This window comes from Leiobunum rupestre, chromosome 2, assembly GCF_980474605.1.
Source record: "Leiobunum rupestre chromosome 2, qqLeiRupe1.1.hap1, whole genome shotgun sequence".
NCBI lineage: Eukaryota > Metazoa > Arthropoda > Arachnida > Opiliones > Sclerosomatidae > Leiobunum > Leiobunum rupestre.
The window spans coordinates 7,016,107-7,039,480 of NC_143385.1; the positions used below are offsets into that span (position 1 = coordinate 7,016,107).

The 23,374-nt window shown below is 33.1% G+C and overlaps 1 protein-coding gene across 2 annotated transcripts; it reads right to left on the reverse strand.

Annotated features, from left to right (window-relative positions):
• Window positions 1–1,466: 1,466 nt before the first annotated feature.
• Window positions 1,467–22,487, reverse strand: LOC149955621 (putative ATP-dependent RNA helicase DDX43). 2 transcript variants are annotated; one of them, XM_090165340.1, is made up of 18 exons: window positions 22,309–22,487; window positions 21,196–21,380; window positions 19,803–20,014; window positions 19,182–19,352; window positions 18,422–18,571; window positions 16,891–16,972; window positions 12,773–12,873; window positions 10,012–10,067; window positions 9,886–9,939; window positions 9,479–9,543; window positions 7,450–7,560; window positions 5,878–6,208; window positions 5,025–5,152; window positions 4,882–4,947; window positions 4,713–4,820; window positions 3,342–3,416; window positions 2,030–2,117; window positions 1,467–1,711 (listed from the first exon to the last, which is right to left on the reverse strand). In XM_090165340.1, exons 2-18 carry the CDS (start codon window positions 21,372–21,374, stop codon window positions 1,538–1,540), a joined length of 2,151 nt encoding a protein of 716 aa, XP_090021466.1. In that variant the 5' UTR covers window positions 21,375–21,380; window positions 22,309–22,487; the 3' UTR covers window positions 1,467–1,537. The 2 variants fall into 2 exon arrangements, with proteins under 2 accessions (XP_090021466.1, XP_090021465.1); XM_090165339.1 differs by having other exon boundaries at window positions 19,182–19,348; window positions 19,799–20,014.
• Window positions 22,488–23,374: the final 887 nt, after the last annotated feature.

Sequence of the window (23,374 nt, forward strand, 5' to 3'; positions counted from 1 at the left end):
ATAAACGAAAAAATTTACAGATTAGTTAGTCCAATGGAAACCAATAGCTGCATTATGCCAATTTTCTTTAACATTAGTTTCAATATTATGAGAATTAGCCACAGATATTGGAAACCAATGTTTCCATATTATAGACTTTTCCAGTAAATTTCTCGTACAATTGGATCGCCTCATATTAGGTACCTTCTATTCCAAAAGAAATATATTGGAAGTAGTGCACCAATAGCTTTCAAACCAACAGATTATTTCCTTTTCAAATACTTTCCAATAGTTTTTCTAAAAGGGAGTTGGGGTCCAGAACCAAGTTTACCAATTGGATTTAAATTGGACTTGTCTAATAAGAATTATGACTCCAAACCAATAGGCTACCAACTGATATTATATCAGGCTTGGATCCCAATAGTATGAAATCAGGAACTAATTACGTTTTGGAAATTGTTAAAAGAATTTCCAAGAGGGCTATTGCATACACACCAAATTTCTAATTTAGGAAACGCATTGAAAATGTTGCAGCAATATTTTAACAGTATCTTTTGAACTATATAAACTTCACATATTTAATGCAGCTTACCAGTTATAAGACAAGCTTAAAATACAGTCAATGCTACACTGAACTATACTTTAAGAACACTAAGGTGTTCAAGGCCTTCCCTTTAACTTCCTCAGTGCAGAAAAATAATATTTCTTTATTATCTAAGGAAAACACGTTTACCCATTTTGAGGGCATATGGAAAAATGTAAATTGAAAGGTCCATTCTAAACCAGGCTCACAGAACCATAGGTTATAAAGCAGGGCAAAGGAGTAGACCACTTAGGTGAAAGACAAAATTTTGCGCTATACTTCATAAGTTTATAGTCCAAGTCCCCTATGACTAATTTAGCATACTTGTTACAAGTAATTCAATTTTAAATTTCACGTACATTAAGGATTGGAAACGGAGCAAAATTATTAGTAAAAAATGGAATCGAACGGAAATGTAATTCATTTCAGACAAGAAAACTATATCAGATACAAAAACTGGATTTCTTTTTGTTTCCGCTGAAATTGTAATGGTCTTTGAAAAGGGCTGAATGGAATTGGAGGCTTTCTTAACTTGGTATTTCGGAAAATGACAAAATTAGTACAAGCACGGACTGTAATACTATCAGTGGTATATGAAATCTGTTCCTCTGCAGCTATCTAATATTTGGTATTAATAAATGTGGAGATTAATTTTTTTAAATTGAAAACATCTCGTCATAAATTGATTTAATTTCCAAAAAGCATGTAATAATAAATCTTATTTATAATCTGCATTGCAACATGACAGCAGCACTTTTCTCTGATAGAAATTAGATTTTGAAACTAATGCCAGAGTTGTGCCATGAAAAAATTTTTTGCTTTACTTATTTGTAATACCTTCATAGCAATTAGCATACTTATAAATTATGTAAACCCCCATAATTGAAGTTTAAAACTGAGAAAATAAACCAAACTAAATTCTTTATTTAGTGTACAAAAATGTAATACTGTTACAAAATACGAAAATGCAATGCATTAAAAAAACTCCGAACCTAGATTTTTGTCTCTTCTACCACCGCGACCAAAACTACCTCTACCACCACGGCCACCTCTTCCACCACGTGGTCGTAACGAGTCTTCTTCTGCTTTTTTCCTTTGTTTATACGCCTCAAACCTTTCTGCCATATCATAAAGTTCTCGAGGAATTTCCTAATATCAATAGAAATAAAATAATTGCATAAACTAAATGCAAATAAGATCAAATAGTCTAGAAAAAATGTACATCAATGTGACCAAAACTTAACCATTTTTGGTCAATTATCCACCCTGCTGTAAATCAAACTAAACACCTTTATACTAAAGAAAGTATACCTAACAAATTACACTACTGATAATACACACTTTGCTATAATAATGTTTTTTCTAATGCACCAGAAAACAAGAAAGGTTGATATTTATATTAATATCTTTTAAAATAGTACAATTGTCTGTTTGGTTCTAAATTTTATTTCAAAAATCACACTTTACCTGTTCTGCTTCTTCCATGATATCAATAAGATCCTGCGCTTGTCTCCAATCTTCTCTAGTAATAAATGAAATCGCTTTTCCACTTGCTCTAATACAAAAAAAATACCAACAAGGAAAAACTTTTGTAAGGTTTTTTTGCCTTTGACGTTTGTTAAAATATTTTCCACGGTTTCATATAAGAATTGTTTACTTTAAACAAATACAGATTGAGGTCTAGTTAAGATAACATTTCAACCTCATAAATTTAGCATGTCAAAATTAAATAGGGTGGGTGAATAATCGAATTTCCAAATAGTATTAGTTTGTTTCAAATTTGAAATTTTGTGAAAAACGATTATCCAAATACTTCATCTATTATTCCGAATACCTCTAATCTTTACAAATAATAGTTTGAAAACCAATAAAAATCGAATAACAGTTTGGAAATGGTAGTAAAACTTCAAACTTTTCTTTCTATAGCATAGCGTCAGGCAATTCAGCAACTGGTTACATTTAGTTTAGTTTGCGAGAGTGACGTGTTAAGTGTAAGGCAGATTAATTGAATTTAATTCTAAAGCTTAAATAATTTTAACAAGAAATTACTGAAATTTAAATATAACAATGGCTGCGCCCAGACCTGACTCGCAGGAGTTATTTAGATTTAGTCGCAAAAGAGGAAATGCTTTCATCGTCAAAAAACATAGTATATGGGAGGGAATCTCTGCTTAGTGTTCTTACTCAAAGATTTGGCACGCAGCCACTACAATTCAATACTTTCAAGAATAGAGAGTAATTTCGGATTGATTTATTTTATTATTATCTCTGTAAACTTAAAAATGAATTAGGCATACGGTTTGGTTTTCAAATTTCATTTTTGAAAGAAAAGAGACAAATAAAATAAAATTTGTTTCAATGTCTAACTTTTACTTTTTCTAACTATTTTACAACATATTTCCAATTAATTCTGATTCCTAAAGCAAAGAGGCCAAAGATTTAGGTTAAATTTCCAAACTTTTCTTTGAAAATGAATTATCATATTATTTCTTTAAATTAAACTGATTCATTGAATTCAAACGAATATAAGAATTTTCAACTAACCGAATCGAATTGGGATTTATTATTACATTCGAATTCGATTCGTTTCTGAAATTCATTATTAAACCAATAAGGATAAAACCAAGCAAAAAATAATTTGTAAATCTTGTAAAACAATTCAATTAACCTCCCATCTCGATACCAAAAAATTCAAGATACAGAACAGTTTATCAACTACAAATAATTCTGTTGTCTAGGACAAGTTAAATAATGCCCCAAATGGAACAAAATATATTACCCAGCACGGCCAGTTCGTCCAACACGATGAACATACTCTTCAATATTTCTCGGAAAATCCATATTTAGCACATGCCTTTAAATAATGCTTTAATTTAATTACCAAATTTACAATTCAAAGATTTCTAACAATTTTAAACTTTACAAATTCCGGCAAAATTGAACTACAGCGGCCTCATGTAATTTTGCTTTTTTTTTGGACGGAGAATGTAGCACTTGACGCGTAGATTACGAAACTATTTTTTTAGGGCCGCAAATGATAATTTTTTTAATTAACTTAGTTTTAAAAAGTAGTCATTTTAGGGAATTAGTTGGTTTGTATTTTTTTGGTGGAGAATGTAGCACTTGACGCGTAGATTACGTAGTTGTTTTTTTTTGGCCGCAAATGATAATTTTTTCATTAACTTAATTTTAAAAAAAATAGTCATTTTAGGGGATAAGTAACGTTTTTTTAAAAAAATAGTTTCGTCGTGTATCCGTCGACACAACTTTTCAGACGCGCCTCAGCCCCATTCCGAGAGCATTGACGGTGGCCCTTCTGTAATCGTACCTAGTGGCATCGTAATTAGTGGAATCATACCAACTTAAATAGTAACTCCCCGTATTGGCGCCTGACGCACTTTGAGATACCGCGTATTGGCGCCTGACAGCGCCGCGCACTCGCTTCGCTCAAGCGCTGGGGGCGCACAGCGCCTCCCCAACCCCATACTAAAAAAAGCGATGGGCCATCTATAACGCGACCTAGAGGACAGTACCAAGCCTAACGCATCAAGTATATACTTTTAATATCAACCTGAAATAAGTGTTTGTGGCCCAAAAATACAAAACACCTAGAAAATGAACAAAACCTGTAATTGATTTTATAAAGTACGGGAATATCACTTTGTGGCCCAAAAATACAAAACCTAGAAAATGAACAAAAACTGTAATTGATTTTATAAAGTACGGGAATATGGGGAATATCACGTGGAAATTATTAGGACACCGAAACTGTGGTGTCGGCGAACACACGACGGAAATAAGTACAATGAAACACGTGAAAATGCCCAAAAATGTGAAATTTTAAAAATTACATTAAAAAAATAAATAATCATTTGCGGCCAAAATAAAAAATACCCTCGGCATCTACGTGACAAGGTCTATCAGGCGCAACCAAAATTAATATAAAATTCAATGAAAATGATAAATTTTTAAAATTAAAAAAATTAAATAATTGTTTGCGGCCAAAATAAAAAATACCCTCGGCATCTACGTGACAAGGTCTATCAGGCGCAACCAAAATTAATATAAAATTCAATGAGGCCGCTGTAGTTCACTTCACCCCAAATTCCATATAAAATTGTCTTAAAGAAACAAACAAGTTATAACTTACGTTATGTCTTTTATATCTAATCCTCTAGAAGCAACATCAGTGGCAACTAATATTCTAACAGCTCCAGATTTGAGATCCTCTAATGCCTGCTCACGATCATGTTGGTCTCTATCAGATGAAATTTAGTACATAAATATTAATATCACAAGAATGGCTAAAAAACAAGTACCTGTCACCATGTAATGACTGACACTCAATTCCATTTAAGGCTAAGTCACTTGATACATCATCTGCACTAATAACAAAAGTAAACTAATTAAGTACCTTCTGATGCATGAATTAAGAGTGCAAAACTGCCAATATAAAACTTACACAACTTTTTTTCCACAGAATATTATGACCTTATCATAAGGTCCCATTTCATTAATAAATTGAAAGATACTAGGCCGTTTATCTTCTTCAGCCATAAAAACCAATTGCTGCGTCACAGTGTGAGTTGCCTAAAAAATATCAGAAACAAAGTTGAACACTAATTTCTTATAATAATAGCTTTTTATTGGAGCACCTTTTCAGTTTTACACTGGTTTTCAATAGGGTCCGAATTATTAATCAATACTTAATACATATGTAAAAATAAATTAAAAGACTATGGGGTTCAATGGTAGATTTAAAAACCGTTTTCACTTTCTATTGTTTTTACACTATTGGGAATGCTATTCCATAAGGTTGTCCCCTTGTACTTCACGCTTTTCTAACGCAGGGAGAATTTGTCATAAGCAAAGTCAATTTCGTTTTGCCTAATAATTGTATAAACTTTTGAGTGAGCGTATATTTATTTTATTTTAAGTTTCATTTAAGGAAAGTAAACCTATATAGATGAATAGAATAATTAGCCTTTTCAGTTTACATAGAGCCACATAGCAGGCAACATGAGAAGTTCATAAGCTGCTGCAATTTTACTGCAGACGATAAATCAGACAAAAATCCAACAGCTTCTGAGTTTTTAGTGTTTGCTGTTACGAGATACTATGTAGGCTAAAAAATTAATTAGACCTAATCAAAAAAATAATGACATTGAAGTAAATTTCATTTAATTTAAAATGAAAGGTTTTGCAAGCTAGTATAGTTGTAATGATGATGAGGTTAAATTAGGGGTGATTTGAAAAGGGCTGTACTAAATGTGGCTAGTTAATTTAAATATTAATTTGGAGGATTTTTAACTTACGGTTAGATCTAAGCTTCCAATAAAAACTTGCATTGGCTGGGTCATGTATTTACTGGCCAGCCTCCTAACACCTTCAGGCCAAGTAGCACTCGTCATCACAGTCTGCCTGTCTGGTCTGATGTCAAGCAAAATCTTTTTAATTTGGGGCTCGAAACCCATGTCCAACATCCTATCAGCTTCATCTAATACGAGATAGGTCACACTGGTAACATTAATGATATTATTCATGACTAGATCATTGAGTCTTCCAGGTGTTGCTATAACTATTTCCACTCCTTTGGTCGCTATATTAATTTGATCACGCCTGCTTCCACCTCCATATATACAGACACTATGAAAAAGGATATGAATTTATTAAGAAAAAATTAAAATTATACATTTACATAAAAATAACACAGATACTTTTCTCTAATAGATCCCCTTATATATACTTCCCTGAATAAAAATTAAATAAATGTAGTTTATAAGCAAATATCCATGGGTAACTTTTATATTTGGCTATTTGGGAAGTTGTACACATGGTAAATTTTATCATTAAGGAAGCATTACCCTTGGTAAATTTTGGGCAATGATGAGGTGTAAACAGAAAATTCCCATTCCTTGAAAACTGCCTCAAGCTTACAAAAGAACAAGCTTAATTTTTACAGACAAAATGGATACTTTTCTCATAAGAGACAAATTACATTCTTACGGACAAGAAGGACAACCTATTAGAAAAAATTTGCGTTATGTACCTGAACCGAAGTTATCAGACTGCTATACTCCCCATGTTGGAGGAGTTTTCCTTATTAAGTTACATTTTGACCTCTAATTCGAAATTTTGCGTTTTTAAGAAACCATTTTTAATACACAATTCCCACGTGCAATTTATCGCGTCAAAAGATGGGGATGGAAATTAGCTTTTATTTTACTCGATTTTCTCATCATTTTCATAAGGATTCTGAGCGCTATTTTGATAACTTCGGTTTATTTACTTCTGATAACACTGATAATTTGAAAAATCAACATGTTTCTGAAAATAGCCTATATTTTTTTAAATGATATGAGTTAAACAAAAATTGTCAATGAGAAATTTTAACATCATAGCAGCTTACTAATGATATTTAAGACCATTGATATTCATAAAATGCTATTGATATGAACTACCTACAATTATCTATACTTAAAAAATACAAGCTAGACCTTGTAATGCCATTGCTCTAAGTGGATGGGTTACACTTATTATTACTTGATTTTTCAGCAGATTTTCATGAAAAATGGAAACTACAAATTGGGGAAAATCCCTTTAACTAAATAACAAACTCAAAGCAAGACGTGGTTTATGATTTCCACGCAGTACCACAAGCAATGAGGCAAGATTACTACTCGACCACTCACCTTAAAGACTTAATTTTTTCAAATTTCTAATGTTAAGAACTTTGTAGATTGCTTTACTGCAAAATAAAGTATAAAATCTATTCATTTATGTACATTTTGTAAAAATTATCTATTTCTTCATTGATTGGCAAAGTGTAAAAGATAATGAACATCTTTTGTGTAAGAAAAACATCTTATAAAAGAAAGGATTCTTACCACTTTATGTTTCTATATTCGTATTTCTTGGTTTCTCTTTCAATCTGTTGAGCAAGCTCCCTAGTTGGTGCCATAATTAAACAGCTAGGACCCACTCTCTCATTCCTTGGCCTAAATATTAGAAAAAAATACACATATGAATCACAAAAACTTACTTAAACATCATATGAATTACCCATAAATAAAATAATAACAAAACAGTTAAGAGATCTAAGATAAATCAAAGACAAGCTGTTTTCCTTAAGGAAAAGTTTGCTATAATGATCTATTTTCAAACAACTGCTATGCCTTTTCTAAAAATCGATAGAACAGAAATTATAATAATAATTATAATAATACCCAAAAAATCTAGTGACTTTTAATGCCATTAATTAAGGTAGCCAAGTTATACTGCAAAGGAGGGTGGTGGTCAGGCCTTAAAAGGTATTTGGTGTAGAACACCTACATATCCACCTCTGGCCGCTCTTGCCTTTGGCTTTAGAAATGTTTGGCGCCACTGTACAGGGAAATAAGAAAAATTGAAGGGGTTTTCCATAAAGATTATATATTCCCTTTAATACCATTATGCCACAGGAGCCAAAAGTTCCCTACAATCACTATTACCATTAACCTCAACAAGTTTTGGGTGAAGTGAACTACAGCGGCCTCATTGAATTTTATATTAATTTTGGTTGCGCCTGATAGACCTTGTCACGTAGATGCCGAGGGTATTTTTTATTTTGGCCGCAAACGATTATTTAATTTTTAATGTAATTTTAAAAATTTATCATTTTCATTGAATTTTATATTAATTTTGGTTGCGCCTGATAGACCTTGTCACGTAGATGCCGAGGGTATTTTTTATTTTGGCCGCAAATGATTATTTCAATTTTTAATGTAATTTTAAAAATTTCTCATTTTTGGGCATTTTCACATGTTTCGTTGTACTTATTTCAGTCGTGTGTTCACCGACACCACAGTTTCGGTGTCCTAATAATTTCCACGTGATATTCCCATACTTTATAAAATCAATTACAGTTTTTGTTCATTTTCTAGGTGTTTTGTATTTTTGGGCCACAAACACTTTTTTCTGGTTGATATTAAAAGTATATACTTGATGCGTAAGGCTTGGTACTGTCCTCTAGGTCGCGTTACAGATGGCCCATCACTTTTTTTAATTTGCGGCCCAAAAAAATAACTTAGTTATCTACGCGTCAAGCGCGACATTCTCCGCCAAAAAAAAAACAAAAAAACGGTAATATTCTAAAATTACTACTTTTTAAAATTAAGTTAATTAAAAAAATTATCATTTGCGGCCCAAAAAAATTAGTTTCGTAATCTACGCGTCAAGTGCTACATTCTCCGCCCAAAAAAAAAGCAAAATTACACGAGGCCGCTGTAGTTTAATTTTGCCCAAGTTTTTAAGGAAATAGAAACCAAAGAGCTCGGGGGAAAACCTCTTAACCAGTGAGGAGAGAAATTGCGAACTCAACATAGGAGTGGTTTTGAGTTTTAACTCAGTGCCACAAACTGGGATTCAACCTGGCTGCTCTATCTGCAAGTTGAAAGTGCTAACCACTGCGCCGCTTGACCTAGTGACACTGGTTAAAGAGAGTTAAAAACAACTATGCAATCAATTGACCAAACCAATATTTAATTAAATGTTTTCAATGACCAAGAATGTATTTATTAATCAAATTGGAAAACTGCAGTTTTAGGGAACCAACGAGAAGGAAATGACTTTGGGCATGAAAGGGATTGAGAGCTAAAAATCATGTTGACATAGTCATTCTCCCTTCATAGATATAAATACATTTTCGCAATCACTTTGTGAGGTTTTCATTTAATATTATGCAGGGTAGTAGTAAAAATCCTCTAACCAAATAAAGAACAACCTAAGCAGTTGAATGGGGGAATAGAATTCCTTCCTAGTGTGTATTTCTTGGTCTGACGTTCTCTTACACTAAATGCTACCATTGTGAAATTGAAACAGAAAAAAGTGACACTTCCCCTATTTACTTCTACTTAAAATACAATTCAAATAAATTACATTAGTTGGCTGTCAATGTGAATTAATGCTGGAAGTAGAAATGCTAAAGTTTTTCCAGTTCCAGTCTGAAAAAAAAAAACAAGTCAATAAAGTAAATAGAGAACTGTTTAGAAATAAAATTAGATAACTTAATGCTAATTTTTTTATCCCTAAATTAATAGTTTTAACCTTATGCCTTTTGTTTTGCAATTAAGTAAAAAGTGATCAAATTTTTGTGTAAGAAAAATTAATTCAAAGTTAAAAGAAAATTGTCAACTAGTTTCAGCAGTGTTAGCGCCAACTTAAAGACTGATTGAACTGTGCCTTAAATTTAACAATTACTCAATTTAAGTATACAACTTAAGTACAATATAATTTAACATTCACACACTCAGTCCCAAGCTTAACATTAAGTCAATGAGACATACCTGTGCAACTCCAATTAAGTCATATCCTTGCAATAGAATTGGCCATGACTGAGCCTGAAATTTCGTAAAGTACATAATTAAAATCCCATTACGTAAAACTTCGGAACTAAGAAAATAATACTGTACTTGTATAGGGGAAGGTGTAGTGAAACCTTGCTTTTTTATCTCTTGCAGTATTTCAGCTACAATATTAAAATAGATTAAAATAAATTAAAATATCAAAAAACTCCTCAAGGTTAAGAATCAAGAGTTTCTACAACAAAATGATTTTAAAATTATCTGTGCAATGATATTCGAAAAATAAGAATAATACACTCCACCTCGGCCCTCTACTCCCATTCGTGGATGACCCAAAACGACATGCTCCACCCTAAATTCAATAAACATAGAGGGAAATGAAAAAGCACAAAATATTTCCTGTTCAATATTGAGCCTACAATTTATCAAACTGATACTGTGGTGGCAAGGGCCAAGAGGGGGGAGGAAAAATAGCATCAAGGAGCGCTTCAATTGCAACGAGCTAAACAAGTGTGAGGGAATTAACAATAAGATATCAGGTTGTTTTGATTTTATTAGGGAGGAGCTTACTCTTTGACTGGGATAAACGTTTAAAATTGTCTCAACATAGTAAAACCAAATATAATCTTTAATAGACACTTCAATAAATCATCCTCCAAGGACATCGCCAAGCAATATTTCTGAGAACCAGGACTTGGAGGTCACTGTTTATATAGTGCTTGTCAAAATAATTGAAATTTTTAGCTTTACGATAGCAAAAAGCGTTCCTCATGGCTTTCTTTTTTAACCAGGTAGCTTTTTTGACATATTACGGCTTGGCAAAAACACGACGTTCTGTTTACAGGTAAAAAGTTTCCATTTTTTCCACAAGCACTATTAAAACAATACCTTTCCTGGCTCTCGGAAATATTACTTCTTGTCAATTTCCTTTGACCATTCTTTAAAATGAAATTTTTCTAAACCACCATGGTGCTTTTCCATTTATTTATTGATTCGGATTTTGTGTCATTCTAGGGACTTGTTTTGAGCCCTAGGAACAATTTCTCATGAATTGATGTTCTAATTGTGTAAAAAATATCATCTACAGAATTTTATGGCCCTCAACTGACATGATATATCCACAAAAGTTCAATATTTCCTATATTGTATACCTAACATTTCTTGCCTGAAGGTTTAGCAGATATTAAATTTATATTGAGATACAATAAAAATTTTAAAGTACTGATCTTCTGTTACATAGAGAAAACTAATAGAAATTAACCTATACATTATAATTAGGGGCAGAAACACCTCTCTGATTAATGAGAGTGGACAGGCTGAGCTGGCATGATAAGATAGAGTGAACTAATATAAATCATAGATCAATTACTTTTCAACTATTTTTTCGCTTGTATTATTTTTAACTGTATTTTTATTGTACATACTGTTGTTTACTAAAACAAGTTTAGATGCTTTTTCTATTAGTTGTATGCCCACCACCTAACTGGTTGCGCCATCACGTGGCCAAAACGTGTACTACGTATGTCAACAAACAAGCTCATAAGTAACTGAGTGAAACATAAGCAATGCAGTTTAAAATGTCAACGTAACTCTAACACAAATGTTTAACAACAACAACTATAGAACCTCAGTATCGTTTTAAAATGTTTAGTTTTAGTTTTGATTACTTATATAAATATTTTGGGCAAGAAGACATTTCAATTAGTTTCGTAGTAAAAAAATGTACAAGTAATTGGGAATAATTTAGAGTAAATCGTACCAAAGTTAAAAAAAGCTGAAGGATTAAAAAGAACTAGCCAGCCCCTGTGTACCTCAATGCTTCAGCAGAAAATAAAACACTTTGCGGTAGAATTACATAAAAAAAATAAAATGAAAGAATACTTTCAGGCCTTCATAAGTTTCATTTCTATTGCATTTTCATGCAACAAATATTTTAAACATTTTATAGTAGTAATATTTTTATCTTAATCATGGTCTTTCTGATATTACAAACACAACTAATTCAATTTATGCCTTCACTGACTTTTGAAAATCAAAATATTATGATATAATTCAATACCAAACGTAAACGATCAAATCCAAACGTAAACGATAAAAAAAAATTAAACAATCAGATCCAAACGTAAATACTCAAATCCAAACGTAAACGAATCAATCTGGATTGAAACGAACCAATCGGGATTGAAACGATCCAATTAGGATTGAAACGATCCAATTAGGATTGAAACGATCCAATTAGGATTGAAACGATCCAATTAGGATTGAAACGATCCAATTAGGATTGAAACGATCCAATTAGGATTGAAACGATCCAATTAGGATTGAAACGATCCAATCTTGATTCAAACGATAAAATCTTGATTCAAACGATTTAATAGGATTAAAACGATTTATTGGTGATTAAAACAATTTATTGGTGATTAAAACAATTTAATGGTGATTAAAACGATTTAATGGTGATTAAAACGATTTAATGGTGATTAAAACGATTTAATGGTGAATAAAATGATTTATTGGTGAATAAAATGATTTAATAGTGATTAAAATGATTTATTGGTGATTAAAATGATTTATTGGTGATTAAAATGATTTATTGGTGATTAAAATGATTTATTGGTGATTAAAATGATTTATTGGTGATTAAAATGATTTTATGGTGAATAAAATGATTTAATGGTGATTGAAATGATTTATTTGTGAATAAAATGATTTAATGGTGATTGAAATGATTTATTTGTGAATAAAATTATTTAATGAAGGTTTAAATGATTAAATAATTTAATTATGATTATTAGAACTCCCATAAAGTATAGTGACGCCTCAGATATAAATATGAAATCCCAAGAAGAAAAACTAACAGGGTTCTTACAAAAATGAGAAAAAGCCTGATGGAAATTTGTAACTGGATTTGGAATGGGTCTTTCATCATTTTCATCAATCTTTGTGACACAAATACTCATGTTGTCAAGCCTGCAAAGAAATAAATAACATTTTAGGATAACTGAAGCATGGATTAACTAGCTGCACTAAAAAAAGTATCTAAACCCCATATAATTTTATACTTAATTTTTGTTTGCTATTCTTTTACTTTTTCCCCTTCCATTCCCATGGTTATACTGGGCCAAACAGTAGGTGGGTATGTAGACCTTATGGTAACATGAAATTTCACCAAGGGAAAAAATGCAAAAATTCTAGTTACCTATGAGATTTCTATGGGCATTAGTTTTGCCATGGCAACCGAAAATGTTTTTGACAACCCAGTACGTATATTTTCTCATTGAAAATAACAATTGATCAATTTTTACATATTTTGATCAAATTGACCAAAACTCATCAAAATATCATAAAATTCATTTGTCAATTTTGATCTATTTTTTTGTTTTGAAATTTTAATTTTTTTTTTTTTAGAAGTGCTCAGATTCCCATGATATTTTCAATGAGAAAATATACATACTGTGTTTTCAAAAACATTTTCGGTTGCCATGGCAAAACTAATGCCCATTACAATTTTTCCCTTGGTGAAATTTCATGTTACCATAAGGTCTACATACCCACTTAGTTTCAACAAAATCGGTGATTATCACCTCGGGTAGTCTCCTCGTTAGTACAATGGAAAATCTGGCTCTGGGTAGCAATTCAATCTTCACAATGCCATTCACACTGAGAAGGTAACATCTTGATTTAACGGAGTCATATTTTTTGAAATTGAGAAGTAAATATTTTCCAGCCCGGCCTTTTGCCCACCCACTACAAAGCGACAGGCTAGATAATAAGATTTATTTAGCTCAATCACATTCGAATTAGCTAAGAATAAAGGTGAACTTTACATAGCTTTTAGAAAAAGTGGGCAGGCAAAGAATTAACTAATACAAACATTTTAAAGGTAACAGTAGATTGCCAGCACTGCTAGTGGAAAGACGTAAAAATTAATAGTTGACAATAAAAACTAACTTTTTATGCTTGCATTATGAAGTAATTTTAAGTCTTAAGTCACATTAAGGTCTACTATATATGCCGATTATAAGGTAATAGTGCTTCCTATTAATGGTCCTGTCCATGTGAGCAGAAATTGAATGAACATTGCAAAGATGCAGTCAAATCTCTTTTAAAAATTTCTACTCCAAATATATTCTCATACTTGCCAGACCAAATTAGGTAGAGAATTCTAAATATCACATTAAACACATTTAGGTTCAAAGTTTCAAGTTAGCTACTTTCAGTAATTTTACAATTGCTCAAATAGACCATTTTATGTTACAATTCCCAAATTCATCAACATTTTGTTAAGTTTGAACTATAAAAGGCGTTTAAATTTATCAATCTGCTTTGGCCACTAACATAGTCTCCAGTCTCTGACCTACAGGACTGAGGAGACTAGAGGCGTGGAAGCGGCTGGTGAATATAGGCCTAATCTTACATTGGAGTAGGGAGTCGTGAGGACCAAAACAAATAATACTAATACTATGTATTTGTACCCCGCTGCTCCGCCTAAGCACTACAGCGACCTACGAAACTAACCAGGCCGGGACAAAAGTGCACTTTGCGAAACCACATTCGGCCAGTGAGACAGCTATAGTGACTGCCTCACATATAGCAAACAAACACCCTCATCACGGCCCAACAAAAGGCGACACCATGGACTGCCCGGAACCCACCCTCGCACAGCCCTCCCAGAAAGGTTTTAGAATGTCGAGTATGGATCGCACCTGGGGATCCAGTGACCCCATTAAGGACAGTTCAGATAGGGACAGTGGGAACAAAACACAAGAGGGATTTTTGCTGCCCTTTTTGGCTTTCTGCATCTAGTTTTGGACAGGAGACTAACTATTACTTTGGTGACTGGAAACTGTGGCCGCTAGTGCGTTAGGAAGTTCGCATCAGAAATTTATCTGGCTTTACCTGGAAGTTATTCGCAATGGGAAGTTCTTGGGCAGTGACAATCATGATGTATTGTACATAATTCACGCAGCTAAAATAAATACCTATGTGAGAACATGATCCGGGGTAAATTCCATCCAGACACAAGCCAATAAAAATTTAGAAAGCTTCAACCAAAATCGGCAAAACCTAACTTAACCTTACCAAATAAATTAAAAAATTAAATCTTCATTTGCAGCAAAAAAAATACAAGCTATTTGTAAGTATTTAAATTTCTTCAATTTGTTTAGGGTTAAGCTTTTTTATCCCTTTTCCTAATGGACTAATCTACTTATTCGCAAATTTTATTATCCTTTGCAATGCAATCCATAGGTGGTTCCTTTTAACTTAAATACCCTATTCTCCACCACGATCCCCCCATTTGGCTTTCCATTGATACGCAACACGTTTCGAGTTTTTTAATGTTTAGGCTAAGTTTCTCTTTTTAGTGTATTAGTCGCAAGCCAGATTTCCCCCAAGGTTATAATTAGTGATAGTTGGGCTGGTTGGGTTAGACCCAACCTAGCACTTTGAGCAAAGGTTCATTGTGCAGCCCCTGCCTTTTAAACATGGAAAAGCATAGTCTCTGAAACAAAGCACAAGATTTGCTTCGCTATGATGTTGGAAAGATCGCTCGTTTCCAGCCTATGCATTAGTTTGGCTGTAGTGGGTATATCAGAGATACTCTCACAGAAATCCCTCCAGGAAGCCTGTTTGGCTTCTCGGATGGCCCTTACCAAAAAATAGGTTGGCTAAAAACCACTTAGGACAACTTGTATTTCAACTTGGTTTTCAGTTTGTATTTGGGACAAATGCTTACTTAAAAATAACTTAAATCCTCTTTATTAATCAACTTATTTCCAACTAAACCAGAATCAACATTTACATTTAACTACTTAAAAGCAACTTAAATCCTACTAGGGAAACATCTAAAAACCAACTTAAAAATATTATGTAATTTCCTGACTACTAAAAACCAACTAATTATAAACTTAGCAAAAGCAGTATTTTCCTACCAACTGAATAACAACTTATTAACCCTTTAATAGTAACTTGAAATATGCTGACAACTTGAGCCTACTTAATACCAACTCAATATCAACTATTAATGTGTATACAAACTAAATACAAACTGAAATCCAACTTATTTTTTGGTAAGGGGGCCTTATGATAGGAAGTGAGTGTCTGCTTATAGGATGACCAATCAACCGACCTCTAAGCTCTATTAAAAAGATTGAGAGTAGTTTTGCGGTACTGACAAGTCCCACATAGGACGAAACTGGTCTACCATTGGAATTTCTGGCTATTTTATTTAATTTAGTTTAGTTTTCACTCGAAGATTTATTTGGCCCGAGTTTCGCGTCTTTTTGTTTGCTCTAAGACCTATTGCCACATACCAAAAAATAAGTTGGCTTTTAGTCGGTATTTAGTTGGTATACACATTTTAGTTGGTATTAAGTTGGTTTTAAGTTGTCAGCATTTTTCAATTAACTAGTTAAAGGGGTAATAAGTGGATATTAAGTTGGCAGTATGGTTTTAGTTGGTAATAAGTTGTTTTTATGTATGGTTTTAGTTGGTATTTGTCCCAAATACAAACTTAAAACCAAGTTCCTAGACCACTTAATTTTTGGTAAGGGATGGTACGAGCTATTTGTAAGTATTTAAATTTCTTCAAATTTGTTTACGGTTTAACTTTTTAATCCCTTTTCTTAATGGACTAATCTACTTATTCGATAATTTTAATGTCTACCAGACGCAAGCCAATAAAAGATTAGATAGCTTCAACCAAAATCGGCAAAACCTATAGAACCAATTAAATTCAAAAATTAAATAATTTGCGGCCACTGTAGTTTACTATACCCTAATCTACACACATGTTACATACGCCAAGACCTTCGATCCCTTAGGTGTTCCCTTAGCTTATCACTTGAAATATTTTTTCAGAATTGATCTGTAGTTTAAATGAAGTTTCTGGGTTACAAACTGAATACGTCAATTTCAGTAATATTTCTTTGGAAACTTGGTAGGAAGTAGACCTACTAATATACTTTCGAGGCATGTTAAATTCACCTGAATTGCTTGACTTCTTCGGGCGACATATTTGCCACTTCTTCATCTTCATGGTAGAAGTTCTTGATGATAGGAGGTAGTTCTATGATAAAATAGGCAATTGTATTTCCATATATTTAATCAATCTAATTGAACTTCAGTGATTTGTAAGTAAATTAACAGAAAAAAAACAAGCAAAGCATACGTTAAAATATTTAAAAAAATAATAAAAAAATGTACTATAAAAATGTTTTATTTTAATCCTACTATTCTATTTTAAACTAAATTCCAGAAATAAGACTGGTAAATCAAAATCTGCTATTACAAGGTATGGAACGGGATGCGACTTAGTGATCGTACAGGGACTCTGACTTCCCGGGTCGGGGATCCCCGGGTTTTTTTTAGTTGGGTATTCTAAATATAAAAAAATAGAATAAACGCCCGAGCGAGTGCTTAGCTATAGCCTACAACCAAAACGGAGAATGACCGGGCAAGCCAGCAGCCTAATCTCTCAGCGACTTCTCTTGTTCGAAGGTACAAAGGTCGCGTCACACTCGCCTCTTGTTCGCCATGGTTTTGATTTAGTTTTTGGTTTTAGCATAAGTCTATAATATTGTTCAATAAGTTTGTAACTTTTTGAAATATTGTACTGAGAGCTAGTAACGAAGTTACGTCATCACAACAAAATCTCCCCCTACCAAGGCGCTGTTAAAGGCTGTGTGACGCGGGAGCAAGTGGAAGCAAAACGGTGACGAAGCCACTAATGCAGTCTGTCTTGTGAGTAGCTCTCAGTAAAACTTTTGAATGTGAAGAATAGGAAGTGTCACACTTATGTAACAATAAAATACACTTATGGTTTTACTTTTACTTTTAAATAGTCGGCCTTTGAAGCGACTACTCTCGTCACTTTTGTAATTAGAAAACTCTTAAAAATAAAAATTCCAAAAAACCCCGGTTTTTCATGGTTTTTTCTCCCCGACTCAGATATCACCCCGTGCGATCACTAATACGACTATCGTCAATGATTTTTCAAGTGGTTGGTGGAATGTCAGATTCAATCGTTTCTTGCACAAGACCACTATTCCCCAAAAACGAATAAAATTCATAAAAATAAAGAAAATTTACATTTCTTCATTGATCTTATTCAACTAATGAGCACCCATTTACAAAACCAAAACTGCAGCGATTCAAAATATAATACAATAAATCTGGGAAATCAATAAATGGAAATGAGGTATATGTCATGTTTATAGATAAAAGGCGGCACTACGCAACATTAAAGGCAATGAAATATTTCACATGTAATAAAAAAATCAGTACGTGTTGTCTTGTGTAGCAAACAAATGGGACGGCCAATTATGGTTGTGTAGCGCCATAAGTCTATAATATTTTCCATAAGTTTGTCTTGGTATGTATAAAATTCCAAGAACCTCAAGAAAATAGAACTTCTTGTTTCCAATGTTTCGCTGTTTAAGCCACATCGGTACCCAATCATGAGCTTCACAGGATGTACTGCATAGATGCCATATGCAATTTAATAGAGGAAACTTACTTTCCCATTTCTCCTTTTGTATTCTAGCACTTTCCTCATAAGCAGCAGTCCAATCTATTTGTACAAATCCATCTTCAGAGACAGTGGTGTGACTGGACGGTTCAATTTGACTGGTACTTGATCCATAACCACTACTGCGCTGATATGAGTCTAAGGAAACAAGTTCACATTAAATTTTCATTATAGTTTGCATATTAAGGACCCAGTGACGGTCTAAAGTAACTAAATGAAGGTCTAACAATATTTAGTTGACAGAGCAATTAACGCAAGTGAATTAGCCTCAATCGAGTCATAGGGAAAAGACTAGAAAAAAGTATAAGTGTAATTATAATTGCGGACAGTTACAGAAAACATGTAGCTGTCTATCTCATCACACATCGAAAAAAATGGAAAATGCACAGTGCTGAAATGAATGTGGTACCAGAGTTTTGCCTTCCAATTTTTTTTGCACTCAACCACTTTCGTTGCCCAGAAAATCTATAAGAGCTTAGGAAAATACTAGGATTTAGTTGAATCTGCCATTCAGCTACAAAGTTGAGTACACAACAGGTTTTAGAAAATTTGTTTAGGGATTATAGTTTAAACCCTTTCCGGCTTAAAATGAAAACCATAGTGATTTTGTTTAAAAAAAATACTTTTTCCAATTACTTCTTTATCCAAAAATAGAAAATAAATATTTTGAAAATAAAATCTCTCCAAAAATATTTGGATCACAATTAAATTCCCTGATCATTACAAAAATAAAACATAGTCAACTTACTTCTACTACAGGAACTAACAATTTCTTCGATCATTTCCTTCGCTTTTTTGCAATTTTCTGCACTGCCTTTTATTTTAATGTTGGTTTCATTTCCTTGTTGCCCATCTTTAATAACATTAATACGAGCTCCACTCTCATCTTGTAACTCTCTTATTTTTGATCCACCACTCCCTGAAAAGGTTTTTGGAAAAAAAAATCAAATTCAGATAAAATGTTGTAAAACACACCCCAATCCTATTTAAGCTACTATGTGACCAAAAAGGTGGGACATAAAGGTATCTCTCGCATTGTTGGCCCGATTGTAATTTTAACAATAGTTTAAACTATAGTAATTTGAACAATATGTTTTACATAGGATATATAATTTGTTAAAGTACACAAAGTAGAGTATAAGCAGTCTAATTATAATACTCTACAATGGTTCTCTGACAATGTTATTGTTTCGCTATTTTGAATGTTAGCTTCCTTTGCCATTAATAGAGGGCACCAAACTCTCCAGTAAAGCTGTTTTTATTGAAGAATCGGTTAGATTCATTGTCATCTCTAATAGCAAGGGCCTTATCATAATACAGGTGGCAATGATATAGCTGACAGTTGCTTTAAACTAATACCATAACTTGCCAATAATTCTGCCAACCACGCTTGAATCCACTGAGATTTCCATATCTTCCTGAGCACTATTTTCTTGGCCAGATTCATTTCCCCTCCATTTAGAATTGTTACTTCTCCTGCCACCATCATCTCCTCTCCAATTATTGGCACTGCTCCTGTCACTTGAGTCCCTAGATGTTCTGTTCACTCCAGCTGAGTCTCCAGACCAGCTTCCTCTGTCCCTATTTCAGGAAATAAGGAGGGTATAAGAGAATAGATTCACACTAACACAGTAAAACATCTTTAGTGATATGGCTAAAGGAAGTGACATAATTAAAATGCAATGCAAGTCGTGATGCAGGGGGATCAATATGGATTATATCTTACAGATATAAACTGGGTCTGTGCATACCCTTACCAAAAAATAAGTTGGATTTCAGTTTGTATTTAGTTTGTATACACATTATTAGTTGATATTGAGTTGGTATTAAGTAGGCTCAAGTTGTCAGCATATTTCAAGTTACTATTAAAGGGGTAATAAGTTGTTATTCAGTTGGTAGGAAAATACTGCTTTTGCTAAGTTTATAATTAGTTGGTTTTTAGTAGTCAGGAAATTACATAATATTTTTAAGTTGCTTTTAAGTAGTTAAATGTAAATGTTGATTCTGGTTTAGTTGGAAATAAGTTGATTAATAAAGAGGATTTAAGTTATTTTTAAGTAGGCATTTGTCCCAAATACAAACTGAAAACCAAGTTGAAATACAAGTTGTCCTAAGTGGTTTTTAGCCAACTTTTTTTTTGGTAAGGGTACAGTCTAAAGAAAGACTGAGAGAGAAAAAATGCTGTATTTGAGGTACAGGGGAATGAACAGGGTTTAGGAGCATGCATAGATGATTCCTATCTTCTTAGAATATTATCACTCTGGGATCTCATATCAAGCCAAAGTGATGGTAATCTAAATAGAAATTATTTTGTGCAATGTGGAGCAGAAGAAATTCCACAAAGAACGGACGTACCACAATGTCTCAGCTTTTTAAATTCCCCCCCTACATTAGTCAAAACTCACTTTTCCATTAGTATGTTTAAAAAAAATTGGAATATGCATTTCAGCCCGTCTTTGTAGGTTAGGTTTTTTTACATGTTTTTGTACCTAATCAAATTTTTAATGTCAATTGCCTTGTACAGTTTTAGTAAATGATACTGGCCTAATAAGCACTTGGCTTTTATGTATTCCAGTGAAATAAAATCTATTGCACTCTAATGTGATGCTTGATTACATGTTGGGATAAAGGTACCGATTAGCAGGCCCTGCAACACCAACTAACAACCAACTATCATATTCATTTTAAAAATTATGATTTTATAATTACAACAGATAATAATTTCACAATGCACTTTTTTAAACTTGATTTTAGATATTCACCTCGGTACAGGTTTAGCTGAATTGTAATCATCCCTAGAACCATTTGAATTGGATCTACTAGTATTGTGGAATGTTCTAGTAGGTTGGTAGGTAGTAACTGGTTTGTAATCCACTTCTTCGTCCCACAGCTCATCATCATATTGCACTTTGGATGACTGTTGAGAACTCGGGGTCCACATTGTAAACTGAAATAAAACAATTTGAAACAAAACTACAGCAAGCTTTAAATAAAAACTTGCATGATCTACAATGATATAACCTTTGGACAAGATCAAGGAAGGGTAGAGAGTTATTTACATTTATTCTCTAAAGCAACAGCTTTCACCTCAAGATAAAATTTTCTCAAAAAAAAAAGATCACATTCTGGGAATTTGGATAGATAACCATTGTACTCCTCAAAAACGTTGCACACATTGTTTATTAAGAAGGCTTAAGCCCCCTTGCCACAAATTTTGTTAACTGTCTTTCAGTAACAGTTGCATTGCTATAGCTCTAATTTTAACAAAACATGTCTCACAGCAAAAAATATGGAAGACAACATTTGAAATGTTTAGCTTCCAAAGTTTCAAAAAATATATAATTTTAGGAAAGTTTAGGTTATCTATACTTCAAAGAGATAGATAAACAAGAAGAGTGTCATACGTATTGGACATAGTGTTGTGAAGTGAAAAAACCCATGTGGCAAATAGTATTTATCTCAGTCAAAACTGTGATTTATATTATTTAAAGATACTTCCAATAAATGATATTAAACTAATCTCAATGGACATAAAAAATCCACTGAAAGAGAACCGAATAGGAAGTCAAATTGAGTAATGTTAACATTTTCAATAATTTAAAAAACAAACTGTAATAAAGGTTTTAACTCATTAAATCCAACTTCTTTCATTAAAACTCCAATTCCGAAACACCAATAGAGCTGTTTAAGAATAACTTTCCAGCATGAAGTATTTTGGATATCAGAAAATAAATGATTTATATTAATAAAAAGACAAAGAATCGAGTAGCCTCTGGGGTTACTCGATTCTTTGTCTTCCAGGGCCCCAGAGGGAGTGCAAATGGGGCATATCCCTCCCCAAAGTTTTTAAAAGACAATGGTGAGTAAAATCTTACCAAGAAATTACTTTCTTTAAGATACGCAAGTGAAATATATTTTATCGGAAACACAAAATAAAACCTTAATCAAGAACTGAAGTCGCTGAAAAAACCGCCATTACTTTCCGACGACGGTAGAAGAAAGACGTCATTACTGGAGCAGACTTCTTAGCAGTCGACAAATTTTGGGTTTCGGACGGTATCTTTGCTATTACCAAGTTACCAAAGTGCGGTCGATTTGAAATTGGGCGTAAAGTTAAACTGCCGCGTGCAACAGGCCAATAATAGGTGATTCTGAAAAATAATGTCGACAAATACGTGTATAAAAGAGTTTTTTTTTGGTGCGTGCTCTTGATGTATTAGTAGATTGTAGCTAGCGCCATTTCGCGAGCGTTGAAAATGAAAAAAGACGTGCGTGCTTTAACCATACGGCAGAAAGTAACCAAATCATGTTACCACCAGTCTTTTTCGGAATCACCTAATTTTGTTCTTGGTGTATTGTTAGACAGCAGTATATCACCCTTGCCTTACGTAAAATAATCACTCATTATGTGATTATGCTAAATATTATCTGGCTTATATACTGTAGTGGAATCATAGAAATCACATAAGTGGGATAGAAAAATTAAGGCGGTTACATAGACATCAGCGATGCGGACCGGTGATGACGGTACCGAAGCTACCGAAAAGTAAAAAGTACGGTTAGCCGTTTAACGACTCTTTTCACTTCCGGTTCCAAGAGTTCGTTCCGGGCGCGGTAAGCACCATATAGTACAGCAAAAAAGGGGGTGTACCCGGAACTCTTTGCAACAGAAACTATATTTGGATTTTTAGGTAGATATAGTATAGTTAGTTAACACATAAATTATTTACGTGCGTAACTTAATGCACATTTTTTTTTACGCGCGAAAAACGATTATCTGTTTTCCCTCTTTTTAGGCATATCTGGGATTGCGGTTTTTCAACTATTGCGGTGAATCTACTTGCCGTATTGACGAAATATTTTGAACTTACATAGAATACAGTATATTGGACATGCGTGACATGAAACACGCGTAAAAATATAACGATGACCGTCATAGAT

Coding starts and splice junctions, on each gene's coding strand:
- LOC149955621 (XM_090165340.1), bottom strand. CDS start 21,374: ATGTGGACCCCGAGTTCTCAACAGTCATCCAAAGTGCAATATGATGAT. Junction 10,068..12,772: donor TCAGGCTTTTTCTCATTTTT/GTAAGAACCCTG, acceptor TTAATATTGTAG/CTGAAATACTGCAAGAGATA. Junction 5,153..5,877: donor TTGGAAGCTTAGATCTAACC/GTAAGTTAAAAA, acceptor GATATTTTTTAG/GCAACTCACACTGTGACGCA.